The sequence below is a fragment of the Dipteris shenzhenensis genome, chromosome 9 (genome assembly GCF_047967505.1).
Source record: "Dipteris shenzhenensis isolate YYH24624 ecotype China chromosome 9, Dip_SZ_1.0, whole genome shotgun sequence".
Taxonomy (NCBI): Eukaryota; Viridiplantae; Streptophyta; class Polypodiopsida; order Gleicheniales; family Dipteridaceae; genus Dipteris; species Dipteris shenzhenensis.
Window position 1 is genome coordinate 55,579,619 of NC_141604.1, and position 22,888 is coordinate 55,602,506.

The 22,888-nt window shown below is 49.2% G+C and overlaps 1 protein-coding gene across 4 annotated transcripts in view; it reads right to left on the reverse strand.

Annotated features, from left to right (window-relative positions):
* The window catches only part of LOC147898862 (DNA polymerase delta subunit 1), a 173,246-nt gene that overhangs the window by 89,240 nt on the left and 61,118 nt on the right, over positions 1 to 22,888 (reverse strand). For all 4 annotated transcript variants that reach the window (XR_015541492.1, XM_087378812.1, XM_087378811.1 and 1 more), the window contains 3 exons: positions 17,419 to 17,485; positions 17,248 to 17,319; positions 16,958 to 17,044 (listed from right to left, as the gene is read on the reverse strand). Coding sequence is in view for 3 of the 4 variants with exons in the window: in XM_087378812.1 (XP_087234938.1) it covers positions 16,958 to 17,044; positions 17,248 to 17,319; positions 17,419 to 17,485 (226 nt within the window). In the remaining variant the exon portion in view is untranslated. The remainder of the gene's footprint in view (positions 1 to 16,957; positions 17,045 to 17,247; positions 17,320 to 17,418; positions 17,486 to 22,888) is intronic.

The following is a 22,888-nucleotide window of genomic DNA, read 5'->3' on the forward strand; positions in this document are numbered from 1 at the left end:
GGACTTTGCAATAGTCCACACATGTATAAGAGAATGGTCACTAGGGGTACTACAGTGGACACCACAGATCGTACTGAGGACAATGATGGTACTGCAGTAAACATTGAGGATCGTCCAGTGGCCGACATGGAGGACATTGGTCAAAATGATGCTGACAATACTATAGGATACAATGAAGGATCTACTAGGGACGAGGCTAGTAGGGCACAACCCACCAATGGTACTTCAGAGTACAATCATGGTATTACGGTGCACAACCATGGTACTACGGTGTACAACCATGGTGCTGCTAAGTGCAATGATGGTGATAGAGAAAACAGGAACACTAATGAAGACGAGACTGATGATGATAGTGATTTAGAAGAAAGTGACATAGACATTGCTGAACTTGAGGAGAATCACCACCAACAGCTTGAGGTCTTGGGCGGACCCAGGGTGCATACCGGATACAGAGATGAGGACATGGCCGATCTCACTTTGCTTGACCTTTTCTTATCAGAAGCCGACCACCCCTCAATTCAAGACCTTCCGGAAACCACTTATGAGGTGGAAGGCTTACCTTACCGGGGCATGCTGAAACAGTCACCGAGGCATCGAAGGCACACAACATCTGCAACATCTACTGATTCTACATCTCAGTCAATGCCTGAGAACCCCCCAGTTACTTACCCCTCATCTTGGTTGAGAGAAGTGGAGGGGGACTTTCCCCTTGAAGATACTCCAGCACATACAGGACTGAGAATAGGTGAACCAAGTACCTCAACATCCCAATGCATTGCCCCTGTTGATGAGGCACGGAACTGGCGGTATCTCAACATTGGAAGTGAGGACCAACCCAGGCATTTGAAGTTAGCCACTTGGGTCTGGGAACATGACTATCTTCTAGCTGCAGTCACCGACCTTTTTAAAGAATTTGTGGATGTCTTTGCTTGGTCCTACAAGGATCTGAAGGGGGTGCACGCTGATTTCATGGAGCATAGCATCGACTTATATCCCGATGCAGACCCTGTGATTAAAGGTCCATACCGCATGAATCCCAACTACGGCAAGGCAGTCCAAACAAATATACAGAAAATGGAGCAAGCAGGATTAATCTACCCAGTGGATTACTCCGATTGGGTCAGTGGAATTGTCATTGTACCCAAAAGAGAGACCGGCAAACTTAGAATATGTGTTGACTATCAGAGTTTGAATGCTGCAACACGACGTGATAGGTTCCCCCTTCCTTTCACAGATAGAGTGTTGGAGACAGTGGCAGGACATGCTTTATACTCATTCATGGATGGATATAGCGGGTACAACCAAGTTCGAGTGAAAGAACAGGATCAGCCCAAGACTACCTTTGTCACTCAATGGGGAACATACGCCTACCGAATGATGCCCTTTGGACTATGTAATGCCCCGGCAACCTTTCAACGACTTGTAACCAAACTCTTTCAAGAGAATATCGGCAAGTTTCTTGAGGTATTTCTAGATGACTTCTCTGTTTTTAATGGCAAATCGGCCTCCCATCTTGATCCGGCCATACAAAATGATCATCTACATAAGTTGAGATGGGTCTTTGATAAGTGCAAAGAAGTGCGCTTGTGTTTGAACCCTGACAAATGTTTCTTTCTCGCACTCCGAGGTGTTCTCCTTGGTCATATTGTTTCTGCTGAGGGCATGACCACAGATCCCGCAAAGGTAGAGGTGATCATCTCATTGCCCATTCCTCATACACCCAAAGAGGTGAAGTCCTTCTTAGGGCATGTAGGATATTACCGAAGGTTCATACGTTTCTATGCCGACATTGCTATTGCACTGACAGAACTCCTACATCAAGACCGATCGTTTGTCTGGGCCACCCCACAACAACTAGCCTTTGATGATCTGAAGCATCGCCTCGTGAAGGCCCCCATCCTTAGGCAGCCCGATTGGGATGTAATTTTTCATGTCCATGTGGATGCTAGTGGGTGGGCAGTAGGTGCTATACTGCCTCAACCTAACCAGGATACTAAGATTATTTTGCCCATCTACTTCGCGAGTCGACAACTCAATGGAGCAGAACGCAATTACAGTACCACAGAAAGGGAGGGCCTCGGCATGGTTTATGCCATGACCAAGTATCGTCACTACCTCTTGGGCAACAAGTTTGTGATCATCACTGATCATCAAGCTCTTAAGTATTTATTGAATAAGCCTACTCTTGGTGGCCGGATAAGCAGATGGATTCTTCTTTTTCAAGAATTTGAATTCGACATTGTGTTGAGGGCTGGGAGACTGCATCAACCTGCAGACCACTTGTCCAGGTTACATTCCGGGGAACCAGCCAGTGGTATCACCGATGACTTACCCGATGCAGGCTTGTTCGGAATAACAGCACTACCTGATGAATGCCTATTTGCAGTGGACTGCTTCCCACCATGGTATGCCAACATAGTACACCTCTTGTCTACAGGTGGCTTTCCTCCAGGATTAACTCCAACAGAGAAACGCAAACGGATCCTTCAAGCTGCTCCTTTCAAGTTGATTGCAGGTCAATTGTACAAGCTTGGGAAGGATCAGATATTGAGACGGTGTGTGCTTCCGCACGAGACACAATCCATTCTTAAAGAGGCACATGCTGGCATAGGTGGAGGGCATATGGCCTCAGATGCTACTGCTCGTAAGATCATGCGAGCAGGGTTCTGGTGGCCCAAGCTCTTCCGCGACTGCCATAATCATGTGACCAGATGTGATTCATGTCAACGAGCGGGCCCCAAGCCTACAAGGCGTGAGTACCTCCCTCTCAAACCATTCACTCCGGTGCCTCCCTTCTATCGCTGGGGATTGGATTTCATTGGGCCCATCTCTCCTGCCACACGCCGAGGGAACAAATATGCTCTGCTTGCCACCGACTATGGAACCAAATGGGTCGAAGCCAAGGCAGTCAAAAACTGTACAGCCCAGGTAGTAGCCACATTTCTATATGACCAGATCATCTCTCGGTTTGGTTGTCCTGTTGAGTTGATAAGTGATAGAGGGTCTCACTTCCTAAATGACACCATTGCTGCACTAGTTCACCTGCTTCAAATAGTTCACAAATTTTCATCTCCCTATTACCCACGTGCCAATGGTCTAGCTGAGAGCTCAAATCGCACAATGTGCGGGATCGTGCATCGACTTTGCCTAAATTCTCTAGCCGATTGGGACGACGTACTCCCAGCTGCTTTATTCGCCTATCGAACGGCTTACAAGGCGAGTACTGGGTATTCACCCTTCGAGCTTGTCTATGGATTGGAGGCCGTTATGCCTTATGAATTTCATCTTGACACTCACAGGATTCTTCCAGACAAAAATGACAACCTTGAAGCCTGCACAATGGAACGCTTGTGGGATTTGGAAGCACTGGCAGAGCATCGACGTGAAGCAGTTTTCGCTCAAGAAGTTTGGCAGAAGCGACAAAAAGCTTGGCATGACCGGAACCTCAGAAAAAGGAATTTCAAAGTCGGAGATTTAGTACTCTTGTATTCCAGTAAGTTTCTCAAACACAAACCTAAGTTTGTGAGTGGTTGGACAGGTCCATTTCTCATTGCCAAGCTTATCCCAAGTGGCGGAGTCTACTTGGCCACTTTAGAAGGCAGACTTCTACCTGCCCCGGTGAATGGGTCACGCATCAAGAGGTACCATGATCAATGAGAAAGCACCCTCCTAGTCCTTCTCCTTCCTGGTGACATCTTCTCCCTCTGAGTGAGGGTCATTTTCTCTTTCTACGAGGGTCCTCCTCTCTGCCCCTAGTGCCACTTTCTCTCTCTACATGGCTCCTCCTCTCCCCTTGCTGCCAATTTTTCTCTCTAAATGGGTCCTTCTCTTTCCACCCGAGTGTCACTTTCTCTCTCTAAGTGAGCGCTCCATTTTTCACCCCGAGCCACTTTCTCTCTCTAAGTGTGACCACCTTTTTCCATCCCGTGCCACTATCTCTCTCTAAATGACCACCCTTAAAATGCGGCCTCCCTTTTTCACTCTGTGTTACTTTCTCTCTCTAACTACGGCCTCCCCTTTTCATCATGTTTTACAAACTCCTTCTCCTTCTACCTTCTCTCCAACTCCTACCTCTCTCTTACAAAACCCTTCTCTTTCCACCCTATGTCCAACTCTCCACCTCCCTCTTACAAACACCTTCTCTTTCCACCCTATGTCCAACTCTCCACCTCCCTCTTACAAACACCTTCTCTTTCCACCCTATGTCCAACTTCCACCTTCCTCTTACAAACACCTTCTCTTTCCACCCTCTGTCCACCCTATGTCAAACCCCCTACCTCTCTCTTACAAAACCCTTCTCTTTCCACCCTCTGTCCAAATTCTACCTCTCTCTTACAAAACTCTTCTCTTTCCACCCTATGTCCAAATTCTACCTCTTACAAAACTCTTCTCTTTCCACCCTATGTCCAACTCTCCACCTCCCTCTTACAAACACCTTCTCTTTCCACCCTATGTCTAACTCTCCACCTCCCTCTTACAAAACCCTTCTCTTTCCACCCTCTGTCCAAATTCTACCTCTCTTACAAAACTCTTCTCTTTCCACCCTATGTCCAACTTCTACCTCTCTCTTACAAACACCTTCTCTTTCCACCCTCTGTCCAACTCCCTACCTCTCTCTTACAAAACTCTTCTCTTTCCACCCTATGTCCAACTTCTACCTCTCTCTTACAAACACCTTCTCTTTCCACCCTCTGTCCAACTCCCTACCTCTCTCTTACAAAACTCTTCTCTTTCCACCCTATGTCCAACTTCTACCTCTCTCTTACAAACACCTTCTCTTTCCACCCTCTGTCCACCCTATGTCAAACCCCCTACCTCTCTCTTACAAAACCCTTCTCTTTCCACCCTCTGTCCAAATTCTACCTCTCTCTTACAAAACTCTTCTCTTTCCACCCTATGTCCAACTTCTACCTCTCTCTTACAAACACCTTCTCTTTCCACCCTCTGTCCACCCTATGTCAAACCCCCTACCTCTCTCTTACAAAACCCTTCTCTTTCCACCCTCTGTCCAAATTCTACCTCTCTTACAAAACTCTTCTCTTTCCACCCTATGTCCAACTTCTACCTCTCTCTTACAAACACCTTCTCTTTCTACCCTCTGTCCAACTCCCTACCACTCTCTTACAAAAACCTTCTCTTTCCACCCTATGTCCAACTTCTACCTCTCTCTTACAAACACCTTCTCTTTCCACCCTCTGTCCAACCCCCTACCTCTCTCTTACAAAACCCTTCTCTTTCCACCCTCTGTCCAAATTCTACCTCTCTCTTACAAAACCCTTCTCTTTCCACCCTATGTCCAACTTCTACCTCTCTCTTACAAACACCTTCTCTTTCCACCCTCTGTCCAACTCCCTACCACTCTCTTACAAAAACCTTCTCTTTCCACCCTATGTCCAACTTCTACCTCTCTCTTACAAACACCTTCTCTTTCCACCCTCTGTTGAACCCCCTACCTCTCTCTTACAAAACCCTTCTCTTTCCACCCTCTGTCCAAATTCTACCTCTCTCTTACAAAACTCTTCTCTTTCCACCCTCTGTCCAAGTTCTACCTCTCTCTTACAAACACCTTCTCTTTCCACCCTATGTCCCACCCCCTACCTCTCTCTTACAAAACCCTTCTCTTTCCACCCTATGTCCAACTCTCCACCTCCCTCTTACAAACACCTTCTCTTTCCACCCTATGACCAAACCCCTACCTCCCTCTTACAAATACCTTCTCTTTCCACCTTTGTCACACTCATCTCTTTTTCTTCCATCTTCCATCATCCTGATGCACGTCCAACCTATTTTTGGCACTTAGCTAAATGTGGCAGATATGCTAAATTTGGCAATAAGCTAAATTTGACGAATATGCTAAATTTAGTGGATATGCTATTTTTGGTGGATAAGGTTAAGTTTGGCGGATTTGCTTTCTGGCTTTCTCTCCCCTCCATTGGTTTCTCCACCCTTTACATACCAGACTCACAAGCGCGCTAGTTGGGTGGCCAACTATCCTCCTCCCAACTCTCCTCTCCTTGGCAACCAGCTCGCTCCCTCTCCACGCAGCTCCCTCTCCTCCCCTTCTCTCCCTCTACTACCCGCCACCCCACCCCTACCTGCCCTCTCCCCTCCTGCGCAACAGCCCCCCCCTCTCTTCCTCTCCTCACCACCCTGCTTCTCCCCCTCTTTCCTGCGCAGCCCCTCCCTCCTCTCCCCTCCTGCGCAACAGCCCCCCCCTCTCTTCCTCTCCTCACCACCCTGCTTCTCCCCCTCCTTCCTGCGCAGCACCTCCCTCCTCTCCCTCTACCTGCCCCCTCCCCTCCTCCTCTCTTCCTCTCCTCACCACCCTGCTTCTCCCCCTCCTTCCTGCGCAGCACCTCCCTCCTCTCCCTCTACCTGCCCCCTCCCCTCCTGCGCAACAGCCCCCCCTCTCTTCCTCTCCTCACCACCCTGCTTCTCCCCCTCCTTCCTGCGCAGCACCTCCCCCCTCTCCCTCTACCTGCCCCCTCCCCTCCTGCGCAACAGCCCCTCCCTCCTCTCCCTCTACCTGCCCTCCCCCCTCTCCTGCGCAACAGCCCCCTCCCTTTCTCCCTCTACCCGCCACCCTGCCCCCCCCCCTCTTCTGCGCAGCCCCTCCCCCCCTCTCCCTCTACCTGCCTACGTCCCCCTCTCCTGCGCAGCTCTCCCCCCTTCTCCTCCCTACACCCTCTGCATCTCCCCCTCTCCCCTCGTAGCTCCAGCCCCCCTCCTTCCCCCTAGTCTACATCCGTCCTTTTACTCTCCCTCTCCACCGACACCCCTTCCTCACTCTTTTCCTCTCCATCGAAGCATGGGCCTGCACTGGTGGCTCTGCTACGGAATCCTCTCGTAGCAGATTCCGGGCTGAACCTCGACATCAACACCTCCTCCTCCCTCCTTGCCTCTCCAGACCTCGACATCGACACCCCCTCCGTACTCTTTTCCTCTCCATCCGACGCCATCGTTCATGCCTACCCGTGCCTCTCGCCACAAGTACAAACCCAGATTACCCCGCGATACTTTATTCGTTGACTTCCATCGGGCTCGAGCAGGCCACACGACAGGATCGGGACCATCTTCCATGGCATCACTTGGCAAACGCACCACTGATGACCTGGGTGCCGGGTCTACACCACAAAGCACTTCGAAACGACCTCGAGCAGTTGATTCCCCTCCCTCCGACAGGATCACTATCATATCGGATGAGGAGCTATCCCCCTTTTCGAGTTCCTCTGATTCAGATCATGGAGGCTCTGACTATCTGCCCCCCACACGTACAATCAAAACACCATCCAAGGCATCCAGTGGGCACAGTAACGGTGGCGGTGATTTGGCCCCACAAAGTACGGCTTGTGATCTTCCACCCCCAACTTCATCCTCCTCGATCATTCGGGTGGTTTTCAAACCTTTCCTCGATCCCACACTCAAGCTGTCTAGTATCTTGTCACCTGATGAGATAGCCCGCATGTCTCTCGTGGAGTTTGATGATGTCACACTTCCCCAGGTGGACGTCCAAATGTGTACTGCGTTCATTCAGTCTTATGACTTTGCAACAGACACATTCGGATTCTTGAATTCCCGTCACATGTTCACTCCTAGTCTCGTATCCACATATCTCCGTCTTCCCACACTTCCCTTTTTGCCACCTCACACTGGCTCACCCACATTCCTGTCCTTCTTGTCTACCTGTAAAACTCATCGCAGAGGACATGAGTGCAAGAAAGTTCTCGAGGGAAACAGCCGAGAGACGCTTCTAGCGAGGTATTTGTTCACACACTTCTACTCTGCCCCAGGCCACTTCTTCATCACCAAGGCGATCCATTCTGCCTTAGACTCCATCCTCTCGGTCACTCCCTATGATTTCGCCTCACTCTTCTACTCTGCCTTTCGTAACACAGTTCGCAAGCGTCGGGGCACATATACCTGTACTTGTGGGCCCCACCTCACCTTCTTACTTCATCAATGGAAGGCCAACCCTCCGCCCATTGTCACAGTCGCCTCCCTTCCATATCTCTCTCCCCTCCTGTCACCCCCTCTTCCACATCGTTCACTGTCACTTCCAGTGTTCCTTCCCCCGGGACTGCCTCTTCTCCTCTTTCGCTCAGGAGGACACCTCGGCGAGCGCCACCTCAGGAAGTCTACACCGGAGCTTCTTCAGCATATTCTGTTACCGGTGCCACAGGGTTACCATCAGTGACATGTCTTGTATCTCCATCAGTCGTGCCCGTGCCAGGACTTGCCTCTCCATCAGTCACACTTGTCCAGGCTTCTCCAGCGATCTCCAGACTTTCATTGGGAGGGATTGCACCAGGTACACCTCCTGTTGTACCAGTGACGACGACTGTTGTACCCGGGACTTCCTCGACAGGTGTATTGTTACGCAGGACTGCAGCTGTTTCGTCTTCACCCCCTACCACTTTCACCGATGCAGTCATCACCACAGTTCAGGCGACCTCTGACCATGTTTTGGACCAGGTATTGGACCTGAATCTTAGCCTGGGACCCGACTCCCACTCCCATGGGCTTTCTCCGGAGATGTCATCCCAGGGTGTACTTCAAATTTCGGCCTCCCCAGGCAGAGACAGGACTAGAGACGGGAGTGGGAGCCCCTCTCGCGGAGATGCTCCATCGGCCACTTCAGCATCAGAGGAGGTATTTGAGGGAGGGATTCTGCCCAAATCTGTGGATTGCCCACCCCTTCATGAGAATGATATGTTCACAGCTTACATAGCTGCTTCATCGGGCCCACCTCTTTCAAATATTTCCCTGGTGGAAAAACAGAATGAAGATTACAGCCAACTACTATCTGTCCTTCACAAAAAACGCTCACCAGTATGTAGGGAAGAGGAGGATCTCACTCAAATCTTCACCATTCCCTTGCAGGACTGCCTCGCACAGAACAAAAAGATCTCCAGGGCCCCGACATGTTTTGTGCATTTGGACAAATTGGCACCTATAGGAAACCTGTCAACCGAGGAAGAGGGAGCTCTTCCTGACATGTTTGAGGAATTGGGGGACGTCATTAATTTGGCGGACAGGATGAATTACAGCGACAGGTATGCATGGATGAAAAGGTCCCTGCATCTTGCTCAACGTATCATGGATGACACCTTCACGCAGCTTGGGACAGCGGTCTTCAATTCCACAGGTTATGCTCATAAGCTCCTCTCTCAACAGCAACATTTAAAGTTAGAATTCGAGAGAGCTCAGGCAGCCCAGCAGCGCGCCACTAGCGTGACACTTCGACAACAGGAGGAAAGGTGGCAGAAAGAGAAGGACTCAGCAATACATGAGCGTGACATCACTTGGAATATTCAGAAGGCTGCCCTTGAGGATCGCCTCCATATTCACAGGCAGGAATGGGAAGCAGCAATGACATCTTTACGCAGCCAACATGCTGCAGCTCTGGCAACTTTGCACAGCCAACATGTCACGGAGGTGACCAGATTTCACCAGGAGATTACCAAATTAAAAGAGTCTTTGTCTTCCTCCGAGATTGCCAAAGAAAAATCAGAATCCAGAGTGGCTGAATTGGAAAAGAAGCGTTCATCCATGGAGGAAGAATTCACAGCTCTTCGGATGCAGTTGGCCACCCTCCAGACTTCCCAGTCCACCTTGCAAGACCAAAAGGATCATTACTACCGGCGATACCACCGATATAAAGACGAGTATGAAAATCTGAGAAATGTGATGGACACGCTTGAGTGTGAGGTGGAAGCACCCCATCCACAGATACCTATGACTGAGCCAGAGCAAAGGGATGCGCAAAAAGCCACAAGCCAAATACGAAGGCGGAAGAGGAGGCGGCAGAGGAACAGGCTGCAGCTTTACCACCCTCTGTAATCTCATAGAAGAGTTGATACATGGCTGTTGGTGTTTGAGTTTTTTTTGCACTGTTAGATTTTGCCAAGCTGTTTGGCCCTCACTGTTAATATCTTTTACCTCAAGATGTACTCAGTTTTTTCTGCAATTTTCCATGCTGTCCCTGGTAATACAGCAGTTTATTTTTCACATCTCCACTTAATACATATCTTGGATTACTCCCACGGCCAACCACATGGTCTGTACTCTTTCCTTTTCCCACTCCATCACCATATCCATGGTTTGTAAGTTCATCTTTATTTTTCTTTCACGGATTCGTCCAACCTTTCTATTCACCGGGACGGTGAATGATAGTGGCGGGGGAAACTGTTACCTTATCACACGACCACCTGTCGACAGGCGTTGACCACATGACGACATCTGTTGACCACATATTGACCATGTGTCAACACAAGTTAGCCACGCGATCACACGGGTTCATCCACCACAGGTCGACACATGTTAACCACAGGTCGACACAGGTCAACCACAGGTCGACACAGGTCAACCACGTCGACACAGGTCAACCAGGAGTACCGTGTCCAAAGTGATCTCATCAAGAGCTGCACACATGGAGAGTGAGCTTGGCACATGGAGCAGTCAGGAGTATTTATATTACACAGTGGTTCAGTGATACACTAGTGCAGTGGTGCGGTGAACCAGCTCACCTGCACATGGAGAATTTACACCATCGGGCTGGCGAGTCAGGGAGTCAGAAAGTTGCCGAAGCCATCAAGAGGTGTGGTGAACCAGCTCACCTGCACATGGAGAATTTATACCATCAGGCTGGCGAGTCAGGGAGTCAAGAAGTCGCCGAAGCCATCAAGAGAGCCAGCGGCGCAACGGCTATCCTCAATAGCTAAGGAGATAAGAGGATGACCAATGGGAAGAAAGAGGGGAGATTCTCAGCGAAGAAGGGACCCTCCAAGGCAGGGGATGAGGATGAAGGAGAAGGGAGAGAAAAGGGGGCATTCGGCATTCGGCACGGGAGGAGAAAGAGAGGAGAGTGAGGAGAGATAGAGGCTAGAGCTACGAGCTCGCCAAGGAGAGAATGTGGAGAGACTTGTGTGTGCCCTTGTCTACTATGGGGATAGACCTGTGTATTCTTGTGAATTGCGACTTGTGTATTCTTGTGACTTGCGACTTGTGTATTCTTGTGATTTGCGACTTGTGACCTGGGGACACGTCCAGTGATATGTACATTGGCCAACTCGGTCACTTTCTCATCTCTCTTGTCTCTTCCCGATATGGGGATTGTTCACCAGTGTAGGATTTTCTTATTTTGCTTATGTTGTGGAGTTCACCGGTGATTGTCATTTAGCATAGTGCACTCGTACGTCGTCGTTCACTGCAGTATAGCATACGACACTCGCACACTACTGCACGGTGCGCTCTGCACGATCCATTGCATTAGAGCATTGCAAAACTCATGCTTCTCACGCCAGTGGCCTTTGGCCTCCGGTAACACCTCCGGAAGGATAGGAACCCCTCCCCTCAAACATGGAGCGTTCGCAATTTGTCGGTGCGGTATGGCGGCCGAGAGCCCGAAACCGGTGGCCTAGACGGACCCCCCCCCTCCATCAGCCTACCGCATAACACTGACAGAGCATCAGGTCCCCTTGGTGAAGCAGGCTGCCACGGACTTCTCCTAGACGTCCATTTACGAGAGAGTCATTGGCTACGCCCCTTCACGAGCAGACATCAGGGACTGGTTGCAGTCCAGCCCTCTACCTTGAGGACAGCCACATTGAGGAGGTTGCACTCATGGGACGTGGTATCTTCTGGCTCAAGCTCTCCTCAGCACAGGCTGCGAGCGATATGGTCAGACAAAACCCTACTTCTGTGGGTGGGAAGATCATCCTTATGGTCCCATGGTATAGGGGTTTCAGTGTAGCGGACTTCAATGCCCGCTTCCGCATTCCTCGCCATCCAGTTACCCTCATTCTCCCAGGCCTCGCAACCGAGCTTCGCCCGATCATCAAGGACCTGGGGGCGCACTTTGGCTGGCTCATGCAGGACACCTTCATTGATGCGACGGCAGCCCAAGGGGTGCCACGTGTCAAAGTGGCAGTCCTAGATCCGCAAAGTATCCCCTCGGAGTTCGAGATTGAGACGGACACAGGTGTGGTGACGCAGCGCATTATGGTCACTGGTCGCCCAGATCAGTGTCTGAGATGCCACGGCTTCGGGCACCAGGCGCGCTCCTGCCCTCGCTTCACGAGGACAAAACCTCAGATGGCCCCCACCCAAGCACCCGCCAGGCATCGACACCCCCTGCTGAAGGGGAAGGCTGGACTGAGGTCAAAAGAAAACGGAAAGGAAACAAAACAGGACCAAAAAAGCCTTCCCATCTACAGCAAGAGACCCCTGCGGTCACCAATCAGCAGCAGCCCGGTAAGGGGAAGGAGAAGATCAGCCAGCCTCCCCCTCATCCTTCACCCCGCCCCCGCCCCCCCCCTCCTCCCTCCTCCTCGGTCCCCCTACCTCCCCCCCCTCCAGGATCCCCCCCAGCACCTTTGGTTTCAGCCCCCCTCTCTCCCTCGAGCATGATCCCAAGGGAACCCCCCCTTCCGCCTGCGCCACCTGCGGCCCCGAAGCCAACACAAACCTCCTCCACGCCTTTCCCTCCTGGCCCGGTGGAGGAGAGAGGCCCTTCCCCGCAGATGGCCAGCACCACTCCAGCTTGTTCGACAGCCAGCACCTCTCTTTCTGGTTCAGACTCCTCATCCTCGTCCTCACACCCAAGGGCAGCTCCTAGAGCTCTACCTTTGGAGTTTTACCGAGCAGGATCTTGGGATTATTTGGATGCAGCGGGTATTGGCTCCTTCCCTGCATGCCTAGACATCAGCATCTTCTTCCTCCGAAAGGGGGCGTAGGGTAAGGTGTCCATCCTTGCAACCCATGATGGTCCTGGCTATTCCTTCACTATCACTAGTGACGGGAATGAGCAATGGACGAATGAAAATGTTTGGGAGACGATTCGAGATCAGCCCCAGGAGCAAGTGCAAGACTGGATCGGTAGCAGAGCAGCGGAGCTTCTTCAGCAGCAGTGGAAGGAGGGTGACGTTCGTCTGAGATGGCGCCACAGCGCCAAACGATTCCGCCTTTTGGTCATCATTCGACCGCCTCTAGAGTGGATCTACGCGGAAGGGCTCCGCCCGTGCAGGACCTCAGAGGTAGCGGGCTTCTACAGTATTTCCCTGGCGGAGGCTTCGAGTTGGTTAGAGAGAGCTTACCAAATGGGACGAAGGGCCTCTCCCCTCTGTTGAAGGTTTTAGAGGATGGGTCCGATGATCCGACCTCTCCTTCGAAACCCTCATAGAAGCGCCTTCGTCTGCACACTGGACATCCTCCGACCACCTCGACATCGACCGCAAGCAGACAACTGTTTGTGGCCCATCTCCCCTCTTCATGAGTATACGCATTATCTCTTGGAACGTCAACGGGTCCCACTCATCAGAAACCCGCGGCCCCACGAAGATGGTGCTCAGACAGGAGCTCCAGCCAGCCTTGGTGGGAAGGGTAGATGTGCTCCTATTGCAGGAATACAAGCTTTCGGCTTCTCAAACCAGTAAGTGTGGGAAGGTCCTCACACGACGCTCCCACACCTACTGGGAACCTTCGATTGGCGAGCAGGGGAGGAGCGGGGGTGTCTGTACCTCCATCGACGCTTCTCTAGTTCAACATGTGTGCGGTTTTGGCACCCTGATCCCAGGACGAGCGCTTTGGGTGGGCTTGAATATTGAGGGATCCCGCATCGGCATCCTCAATGTGACACCCAGACTGGTTTTGTCCAAGATCGCAGCATTTTGGACAACATTTTCACATTCTCAGAGGCGACGGAGTGGGCCCAGCACAGTGGCCAGCACCTTGCCATACTACTCCTTGACTTTGAGAAGGCGTACAACAGGGTAGACTGGTCCTTCTTGGAAGGTACACTCTCTCGGTTCGGTTTTCCGGACGAGTGGATCAGAGGTATTGCTAGTCTCTACAAGTCGGCCTCCAGCCGGGTTACATCAGCGGCAGGATGGAGGAGAGATTCACCCTCGAGCGCTCGATGCGTCAGGGCTGCCCGCTTGCGCCCTACCTCTTCCTATTTTTTACGGAGGCCATGACTCACTTCCTACGCTTCAGATCCTCATGCCTGGTGATGACCGTTGGCTGGGATAGTTCACCCCCCGTGGCATCCCACTAGTGATCGCAGGGCGGATGGACGACTCCTCTGTTTCCTTCTTCGCGGTTATGGGGGATGGCCGACTCAGGAGAGAGGATGTGCTCATTGACCCCCTACTCCCATGGCAGAGGGTTCGGGTCGTAGGCCTCGTGGGGAAGGTTTGGCGGACCGATCCTAGCATAGAGCAGGATCAGCTGCAGCTTTGGCGACTCTGGCTCTGGGAGGGGCGGGCCTTGTCAGAGCTTGATTGGGACCCAGGAGAGTGGAGATGGCCAGAGATTGTGACAGGTCAGGGGCCGACCTCTTTCTTTGCCTACAGCACGACATTGGGCAGGCGAGTTCTCGGGAGGATGCAGAGCCGCCCTCCCACCCAGCGGCCCAGTTGGTATGCACAGGGTATTTCCAGGTTCTTTTTGCAGGCCTTCTGGAAGGCCTTGTGGGAGAGCTGGCGGCCGCGGAAGATCTCCTACTTCCTGTGGCTTCTTGCCCACAAAGGTCTTCCAGTGGGGAGCTGGTTGCGGCAGATAGGTCAGGACGGACGTTGTCAGATCTGTCATGAGGACGAGGAGTCACCAAAACACTACCTATGGAGTTGCACTCGCGCCCAGGAAGTGTGGAGGTGGACCTTCGGGATCCTTACTCGCGCAGCACCGGAGCTAGGATTGATCACTTGGGGCGTGTTCTGCTGGTGCAACACCGCACCTGGTTTTCATCACTTATTCGAGGCATGTCAGCAGGACCCCACATTCCTTATCACACAGGGGACGTGAGGGCCGCTCGAGAGCATCCCGCCGCACTTGGCAGAGGCTGGCACAAGAGCTCAGGAGAAGCAGCCAGTCTGGGAGATTATTAGCGGCATAGCAGGATGGCACATTTGGACCTCGCGCTGCGCGCAGATCCTCGGTGGCACCTCCTTATCGACTGCCCAGATCATGACTGACATCTGGAGTGAGATTATACACACCCTCAGAAGCCAGTGGGACCAGATACAGGGGGACTCCCGGGCCGGCCGGGAGAAGCGGAGACGTTTCCTCCGGGTTTGGGACACACAGGGCCTCTTCTTCGAGCAGGCTTCGCAGGGCCTTCAGTGGCGCTACTCACCACCTCTCTGGCTGTTCATTCACACTCGCCTGATCCCTCCGTGAGAGAGAGCTTTACTTTTTGTTACCTTTTGGGCTGCGTCCGATTTTTGTGAACGCAGCCTGTCAGCTACAATGCTGACCTCTTGTATCTTGTTTTCGAAGTAATATAATTAGCACTGTGCAATGACTCACTTCCTACGAGCCCGTACGACTGGTCTTCGAGAAATGCGTCTCCCTATTCGGGACGATGCAGAACTTCTGGACTCTGAGTATGCAGACGACACGGCCCTGTATGTGCAGGATGATATCGAGTCACTGGAGCGAATGAGACTGTCTTTAGAGGTTTTTTGCCTAGCCGCTGGGGAAAAAATCAACTGGCATAAGTCAGTTGGTTTTCTTACGGATCCGAGAGCCAGCTCACAGTGGGGTATTTTCCTGGGGTTTCGTTGGATCCCTAGAGGACAGACGACACGTTACTTGGGATTCTAGGTAGGTCTGGATATCACGCCGGCTCAACAGTTCTCAGCGGTCCTAGTCTCCATACGACGGAAGCTAGCCTTCTGGAGCACGGCTCGGCTATCTTTGGCAGGCAGGGCCCTTGTGGTCAACCAGGTCCTTCTTGCCACCGCTTGGTACGTGGCATCTTGCTGGTGTTTCTCGAGATCGTGTGTAGCCCAGCTGAGGAGACTGGTGCAGAACTTTCTTTGGTCTGGCTCAGATGGTTCCGGCACCACCAGAGCCCGAGTCGCCTGGCAGATGGTCATTCTCCCCCAGACAGAGGGCGGTCTTGGCATCATAGATCCAGAACTGCAGAGTCAGGCATTACTTGGCAAGTTAGTCATCCGCGGTCTGACCCCAGGAGGGCAAACGTGGAAGCTCTTGCTTCAGCATGGTCTCAGCGCGTGTACCCCCCAGAGAGGGGGTGATTGGCAACCGTCTATCCAGTGGATTTTCACTTCTGCCCCACTGACTCAACCCCGCTCCCCCTTCCTCCGTAGCCTCGTCTCCGTCTGGAGGAAGTTGTGGCACAGCCTCTCTCAGGTTCCCCCCAGCTGCCGAGAAGAGATAGATAGACAGCCCCTGATCTGGAGCAGCCAGGTGACAGATGATACAGGTATGCTGCCCTAACATGTGAACAAAGTCCTATATACCTTTGTAACAAAGTCCTAGGCTCACTGTAAATATTATTGGCATGGAGCTGAAGAATGTCTTCTTGGATGCGGGTGCAGCCGTGAACATCATGCCCAAAGGTATGCTACAACAACTGGGTTTGAAGTTGACCAGAAAGGTCTATTTCCAAGTCCGCATGGCTGATCAACACAGAGTGAAGCCTATGGGGGAAGTCAAAGGTGTTAACATGAAGATTGGAGGTGTGACATTCTTGTCTAACTTTGTTGTTTTGGACATGACCAAGGATGAACAAACGCACCCTTTACTTCTTGGTCGACCATGGTTGCAGTCAGCAAAGGCCATTCCTCATGATACATTTCATATCTTTGGATTAGCTACTTGGGCAATTCCTCCCTAGTCTAAGAAGAAATAAACGCATAATCTGTAAACATTGTTTAGGATGAGAAGTAGACTGCTTGCGATTTATCTCCCCCAACCTATGCATGATTCACACAAGATATCTATTTCCAAAGAGCTTGATATGGTGCACCTATACTAATAATCGGCTATCATTATACTATCTGCCACAAGTCACATGTCTTAAGCCAAATATTCATGTCTAATAAGTCCACAATGCTTAATATCATGTAAAATGCAACCCACAGCACGTTTCCAGAACCATTCCACAACGAACTAAAAGATATACATCTTTACTCAAAGAACTTAAGATTACCTTCAAGCAATAGACAGCCAACCTTCTACGAGTTTCTGCGTTCCCATTTTGCAGATCTGCAATGATTGAATGGTGAACATCCTCTTTCTGCCATAAAAGAGACAATTTGACAGATTGCATTTCTGAACAATTAATCACCATTGAGTGTGGAAACTTGGAAACACAATCAGTTATTTACATATAAGACATTTACATAGAGATTTATGTGTAATCCCTGAAATCACAAAATGCCAGTCCAGTTTGCAGCCCTATCAAAGTGCAGAACTTTCAAAGCAGAACAAGCATCATACCTGCTCTCCAAGAAAGTGAGCTGAAACTGAGTTTAATGAATAGGAACTAAGCTTGTAATCACGTTGCATAGCCTGCATTCAGGTAGTACACATAAGAGCTTTACAAGCTAAATATATGGAACAGGTAAAATGAAAAATGCCCAGATGGCTTCCAGTTTCTTTGAAGATCACCTGGAGCAGGTCAAATTGAACCCGACCTTCGATTGTTATCTCCTTGCTCTCTCTTGTGCCATATTGCCTGTTATTTCACATTGAGACAAATAACATGTCATATCACTAGAACAACCGTATAATGCACAAGGATCCCCCAGTACACCAGATGGTGGACAACTCGTTTATACTCTCATACTATGCATCAGGCGCTATCCAGTCACAGAAAAAATGCACCAAAAAAATGAACACTGAAATTTCCACAACATATGAAGGAAAAATCACAACAAAGGAAAGAAAACCATAATCTTTATACGTCTCAGACATGGGGGGGCGGGGGGAGGGGGACCAAGAGTTCCCTACGAAGATCCAGTTCTATCACGACCATTTCTCGAGAGTATCGGAGAATGGACTCATCATCGGGCCCAAGTACCTCGAGGACAGAGGCCTCTCACATGCACTGAGGATTGCTATTGGACAAATGCGAGTCTCGTCACATCAACTGAGGATTGGACAGCTGCAAGCATACCCAGAGAGCAACGGACTTGCAGATTGTGCACGATGGGGGGGGAAGACAGAGGAGCATTTTCTATGTGCTTGCCCAACCTACTATGAGATCCGGGGTGATACCACTGCCTCTTCTAGGAGGGACTTGGCTTCGATCCACTCTCACGACTGATCCATTTCCAAGACCAAGTTTATATAGGGCTATACCTGATGCAGATGTGACAACACATAGAGATCCTACTGCAACAGATCAAAGAGCAACAAGAGATGACCACACCACACGATACTGAGGCAGACCGAGCACAGAGGCAAGTCACGGACTTCTATGCATTTGATTCAATTTCAAGGCACAATGGAGTGAAGGAGGAGGAGATAGCTAATATGAGGACAGTATAGATCAAGGGAGAGAGTAGACATGGCACCATCGAGCGAGGGATACAAAGACCATCACGAAGTTTAGCCAGAGCACGTACGATCGAGGTCCGACCTATCTCATCCCTCCTCAGAGGAGATGATTAGAGGCAAGGCATCACCCTTGACACAGCACATCCGATCCAACGATCGAGGAGACCACGCCACTCTCCACAACGTGGGACAGCCCGACAGATACACATTCGGGAGATCTTCACAGCACACCAGAGAGCTATCACAGAGCCTCAACTCACACTTGCGCTTGTATTTGAGCTTTGAGTTTCTTTGTTTGAGATTTTGAGCTTTTGACATAGCATAGCATAGCCCTCAACAAAAGGGACTTAGCGTACCCTTTGCTTTTGCTTTTAATTCAGCCCCATGAGGCTTGTATGAGCTATCCTTTTTTTATGGTCTGTACTTTGTCAAGACTCCTATTGAAAATCCATCACTAGTCTCACAAAGCAAAAAACTTAGAAAGTTCAAACCCAATGTGAGAATGAAGAGTGAAATGGTGAATACTAACAAAAAAGAAGAGCAAGGGAACACAGCTGAATTGGACCAAACATTTTTCACCACATCCAGTGGAGCTAGCAGCCAAGCAAGCACCTCAAAGTGAAATGAAGGCCTAAGGGAAGTTCCCGATTACTTTAAAAACTACACCACAGGAGAAGTAGCAATAGCAATGCCTAGGCCAATCAGGGAATCAAAGCTCGCAAAAACAGAGAATATTGAGAATACCCCAGTTATGAAGGACCAGCCAAGACAGGGAAATTGAATCTTGCCTTGGATGGAGAGGAAGAAAAGCCTATATACATCGGCAAACAACAACCCAGTCAGACTGGACCCTCTTGAAGGTATTGGATTACAAAAAGTTTGTTGAGTACAATCCACAGACTCAGCTCTGTGTTCCACTTTTTTTTACGTATATCTTTTTTCAAAGGAGAGGACCTCATACTTGGTAATTGCCACATGTCAAGACTCTATTTCATAGATTCCCAAGTATCTCTTGGCATCCTGTAGTCTCCAACATCCATAAGCTATTACATGACCATTCTAATGTAATGCAGCCCCAACACACTCTCCACAAGCATCACAATCAACATCAAAAGGCTGATACAGATTAGAAACTATCAGAATTGGCTCTATGGTCAGCTTCTCTTTACGTGTAGTGAATGCTTTTTTTTGTGGAATACCCCATCTGAAAGCTGCATTTTTCTTGCTCAAGTCATGCTTTCTTGGTCACGATCCATCATTTTGTTAAAAGTAGCCGGGGCATTTGTTAACCCAAAGGCATCACCAGATACCCAAATGTAGCGTGAAGTGTTGTCTTGTGCACATCCTGTGGCTGTATTCTGACTTTATGATAACCGCTCTTCAAATCTATCTTGCTAAAAACTGAGACTCCATTGAGCTGGTCCAGTAAATCGTCAAAGCATGGAATTGGGAATCTATTATTGATGGTCATCTTGTTTGGTGCATGATAATCAACGCACATATGAAATTCAGCATCTTTCTTCTGTACAAGGAGTACAAGTGAACAAAATGGAAAAGAATTGGGCTGAATTAAGCCTTTGGACAGCAAGTCCTACCATAATCTCGTCCCTCTCAGTAGCATTGACCCTGTAAGGTGGTCTGTTGGGTGGCTCACAACCAGGTATCAATTCAATGCAATGGTCTTCTGGTCTCTCAGGAGGTAACTCCCCTGGAAATGCATCAGAGAAGCAATCTTTAAAATTTTCAAGAAACTGAAATTCTTCTCTATCAGCATGCAATTCTGAATCTCTTTCTTTAATGAAAACCATACGAAACTGCAAACTTTATGGCATTTCCAACACAAACATCAGATACAACGGGGATACTATCCCCTCTATTTCGGCAACGATAAGTTGCGCTTTACCCCTATGTACAAACTCAAGCACTCTTTCAAGAAGAGATAACTTCACTGTCATATGATGAACCCAAGGCATTCCCAAAACTACTTCATGATGTTTAAGTGGGGAAATAAATAAATCCTCTTGATCTACGTAACTCGGTGCATGGACTCGGAGCTTCCCAATCAAGGGAGTAACAGGCACAAGGTCCCCATGGAACATCTGATCGGCATCTAGGACCTTGCCCAACTCTTCCGCCTCAAGACTAAATCTTCTGAAATGAAATTATATGTAGCCCCTGGATCAAACAATATGAGTGCTTGTTGGTCTCTTATCTTGCCCTAAGAAAGCAACAACTCTCTTTCCTCTAGATTTGACACTCTGCCCGAGACATCACAAATTCAACTTGCCACTAGCCTTGGCTGTCCTTGTGGCTTTCTTTGCTCCTTCAAACCCGAAGGGTTCTCAAGGAATTGGGTAGCCACATGCCCTTCCTTTCCGGACCTAAAACATTTTCATCTTTGCGAAATATAGCTACTTGCTCAAGGGAAAACTGAGGTTTTCCTTTATAGGCTTTCTGCTCATGGTTCCCCCTCAGCTTCTGAGACTGAAACTCCCTCTTTTGAGCCTTGGGAAACCCCTTTTTCTCAGATTGAGGAGTGGCTGACTTTTTTTCTTCGCTATTCCAGCATATAGAGAAGGCACTATAGTGGGATCCTACATGTGCATCAAACTTGCCACAAAGGCTGCATGCATAATGTCCTGTATGCCTTTATGATGCGTAAAAATTATGCCTTTATGATGCTGGGTATTTACCACAGCCTGTATCTTTGCATTAAGACCAGCCCTATACTTCCTTATATGGGTCTTCTTAGGGACCAATTTAAAGGGTGCAATCTGCAGATATGCATCCCAAAAATTTTGATCCTAAATCTCCACTCTTCCCCATCATCCATGTGTAAACTTTCCCAGCTAAGAAGGACATGGTCTTGAAATTGTTTAGGCATAACCTGTTTGTAGAAGGTCTTTTAAAGTCCTTCCAATTCTTTGGAGCGGAACAATCTGTGGTCAGTGCACTCCACCATGCATTAGTTATCTCTATCAGATGCAAATTGACCACGCGTAGTTTGGAAGACTCAGAAAAAATTTATGTACCAATACGCTGCATCAAACTGTCTTATTAACTACATGCCTTTCTCTGTATGACCATACTGGCCATTGAAAGTAGTAAATCTGACAAACTTCCCACCCTCTTTGAATTCCTTAGTCTTTTTTTTCTTAGCTGCATGCTTTCCATTGGAGGACTTCTTCTTATGCTTAGGCTTCGATGACCCTAGAAGAAGAAGACGAAGATGAAGATGAAGAGGTGGAATCGGAAGAAGAGGAGGAAGAACTTGGAGAGCTGTGGTGATCTCTGGCCTTCTTGTTCTTGGAATGTGAACTCTCTTCTTGGCTATATCCTTGTCTCTTTTTGCTGTCCTCATAACAAGGCTTCTTACTCTTCCTGGATACATCTGAGGGCGGAATAGGAGCTCTCCTTGGGGATCTCTTCCTGCCAAACTCTTTCTGGGTTGCTCCAGAGGGAGCTTTCTCTGTCCTTTCCTCTACAAGATGTTGTACCAATCTGCAAAACAAAGGATCCCTTCTTGCCTCTACTAGCTGAGCAAGCAGTTCTCTGTAAAAACTCTCTGCATGCCCTCTTCCTGCCTGCCTCGGGAAGAATCTGCAATCCCCTCATGGGTTGAATGAGCATCGTCTTGTGAAGCCATCTCTGCAAACTTGACTTAAGACTTGTCAACTCTCACACAGTGAGCAGTAAACCAATTCAGACAGCCTTTCTATTTGCTATAAAAATCCCTCAACAAGATCTGTATTGCATCCACAACTTAGTCCAGACTTCTGCCAATAACTGGCTGTCACCTCAAGGCATGTGTCCTAGGTCTTAAATGTTGTGTTGCCCCTTTCTGGTAACTGCAAGTAAGACCAAGAATGCATCAAGTAGGACTCAATTCAAAGGCATGTTTATTCCTTTGAAATTAATCGATATTCTGTTGTTTTTTACATGTAGTTTCTGACAGACTACTGACAGGTAATCACAGACAGAAAACTGACCATCTCTCTTTTTTTAAATTACTGACTGGTTTACTGTGGTCTAGTCAAATTTAGCTAGCTTGCTATGGCTCTCTTCTTCTTTTTCGAGAGAAAAAGTTTTATATTATAAGCAAGATATACATTTATGCTCCCAAAAAAACAGTTATAACAGCAGGTTTGCACATCATGAATCATCCAGATGATACTCCGTAACTAAGTCATTCTGAGTCAGTCTCATAGTAGATGGATCCCTTGAAATGGCATTCTTGGTTGAAGGTCTGGCGATGCTCCAGTTCGTGGTTCTTGATCTCCGCGAAGAATTGTTCGAGGTCGCTATAATAGATCCGTGATGCCTGCTAACCATTCAGAAAACATATAATCTGCAGTATGCTTAGCGTTAAATTGAAATTCATTCCTGGAAATCCACACAAACCACAATGCATGTGCCCGCACGAGTGCCCATCGTGTGTGTTTGACTTTAGATGCATCCCCAAGAAGAATTGCTTTCCAATTGACTGGATCGCCTAATTGTATCTACACTTTCTTCCAGACTTTCCTAGCTATGAATAACTGAAAAACATCTTCTTGAGCTCCTGGACACCGTCGGCACT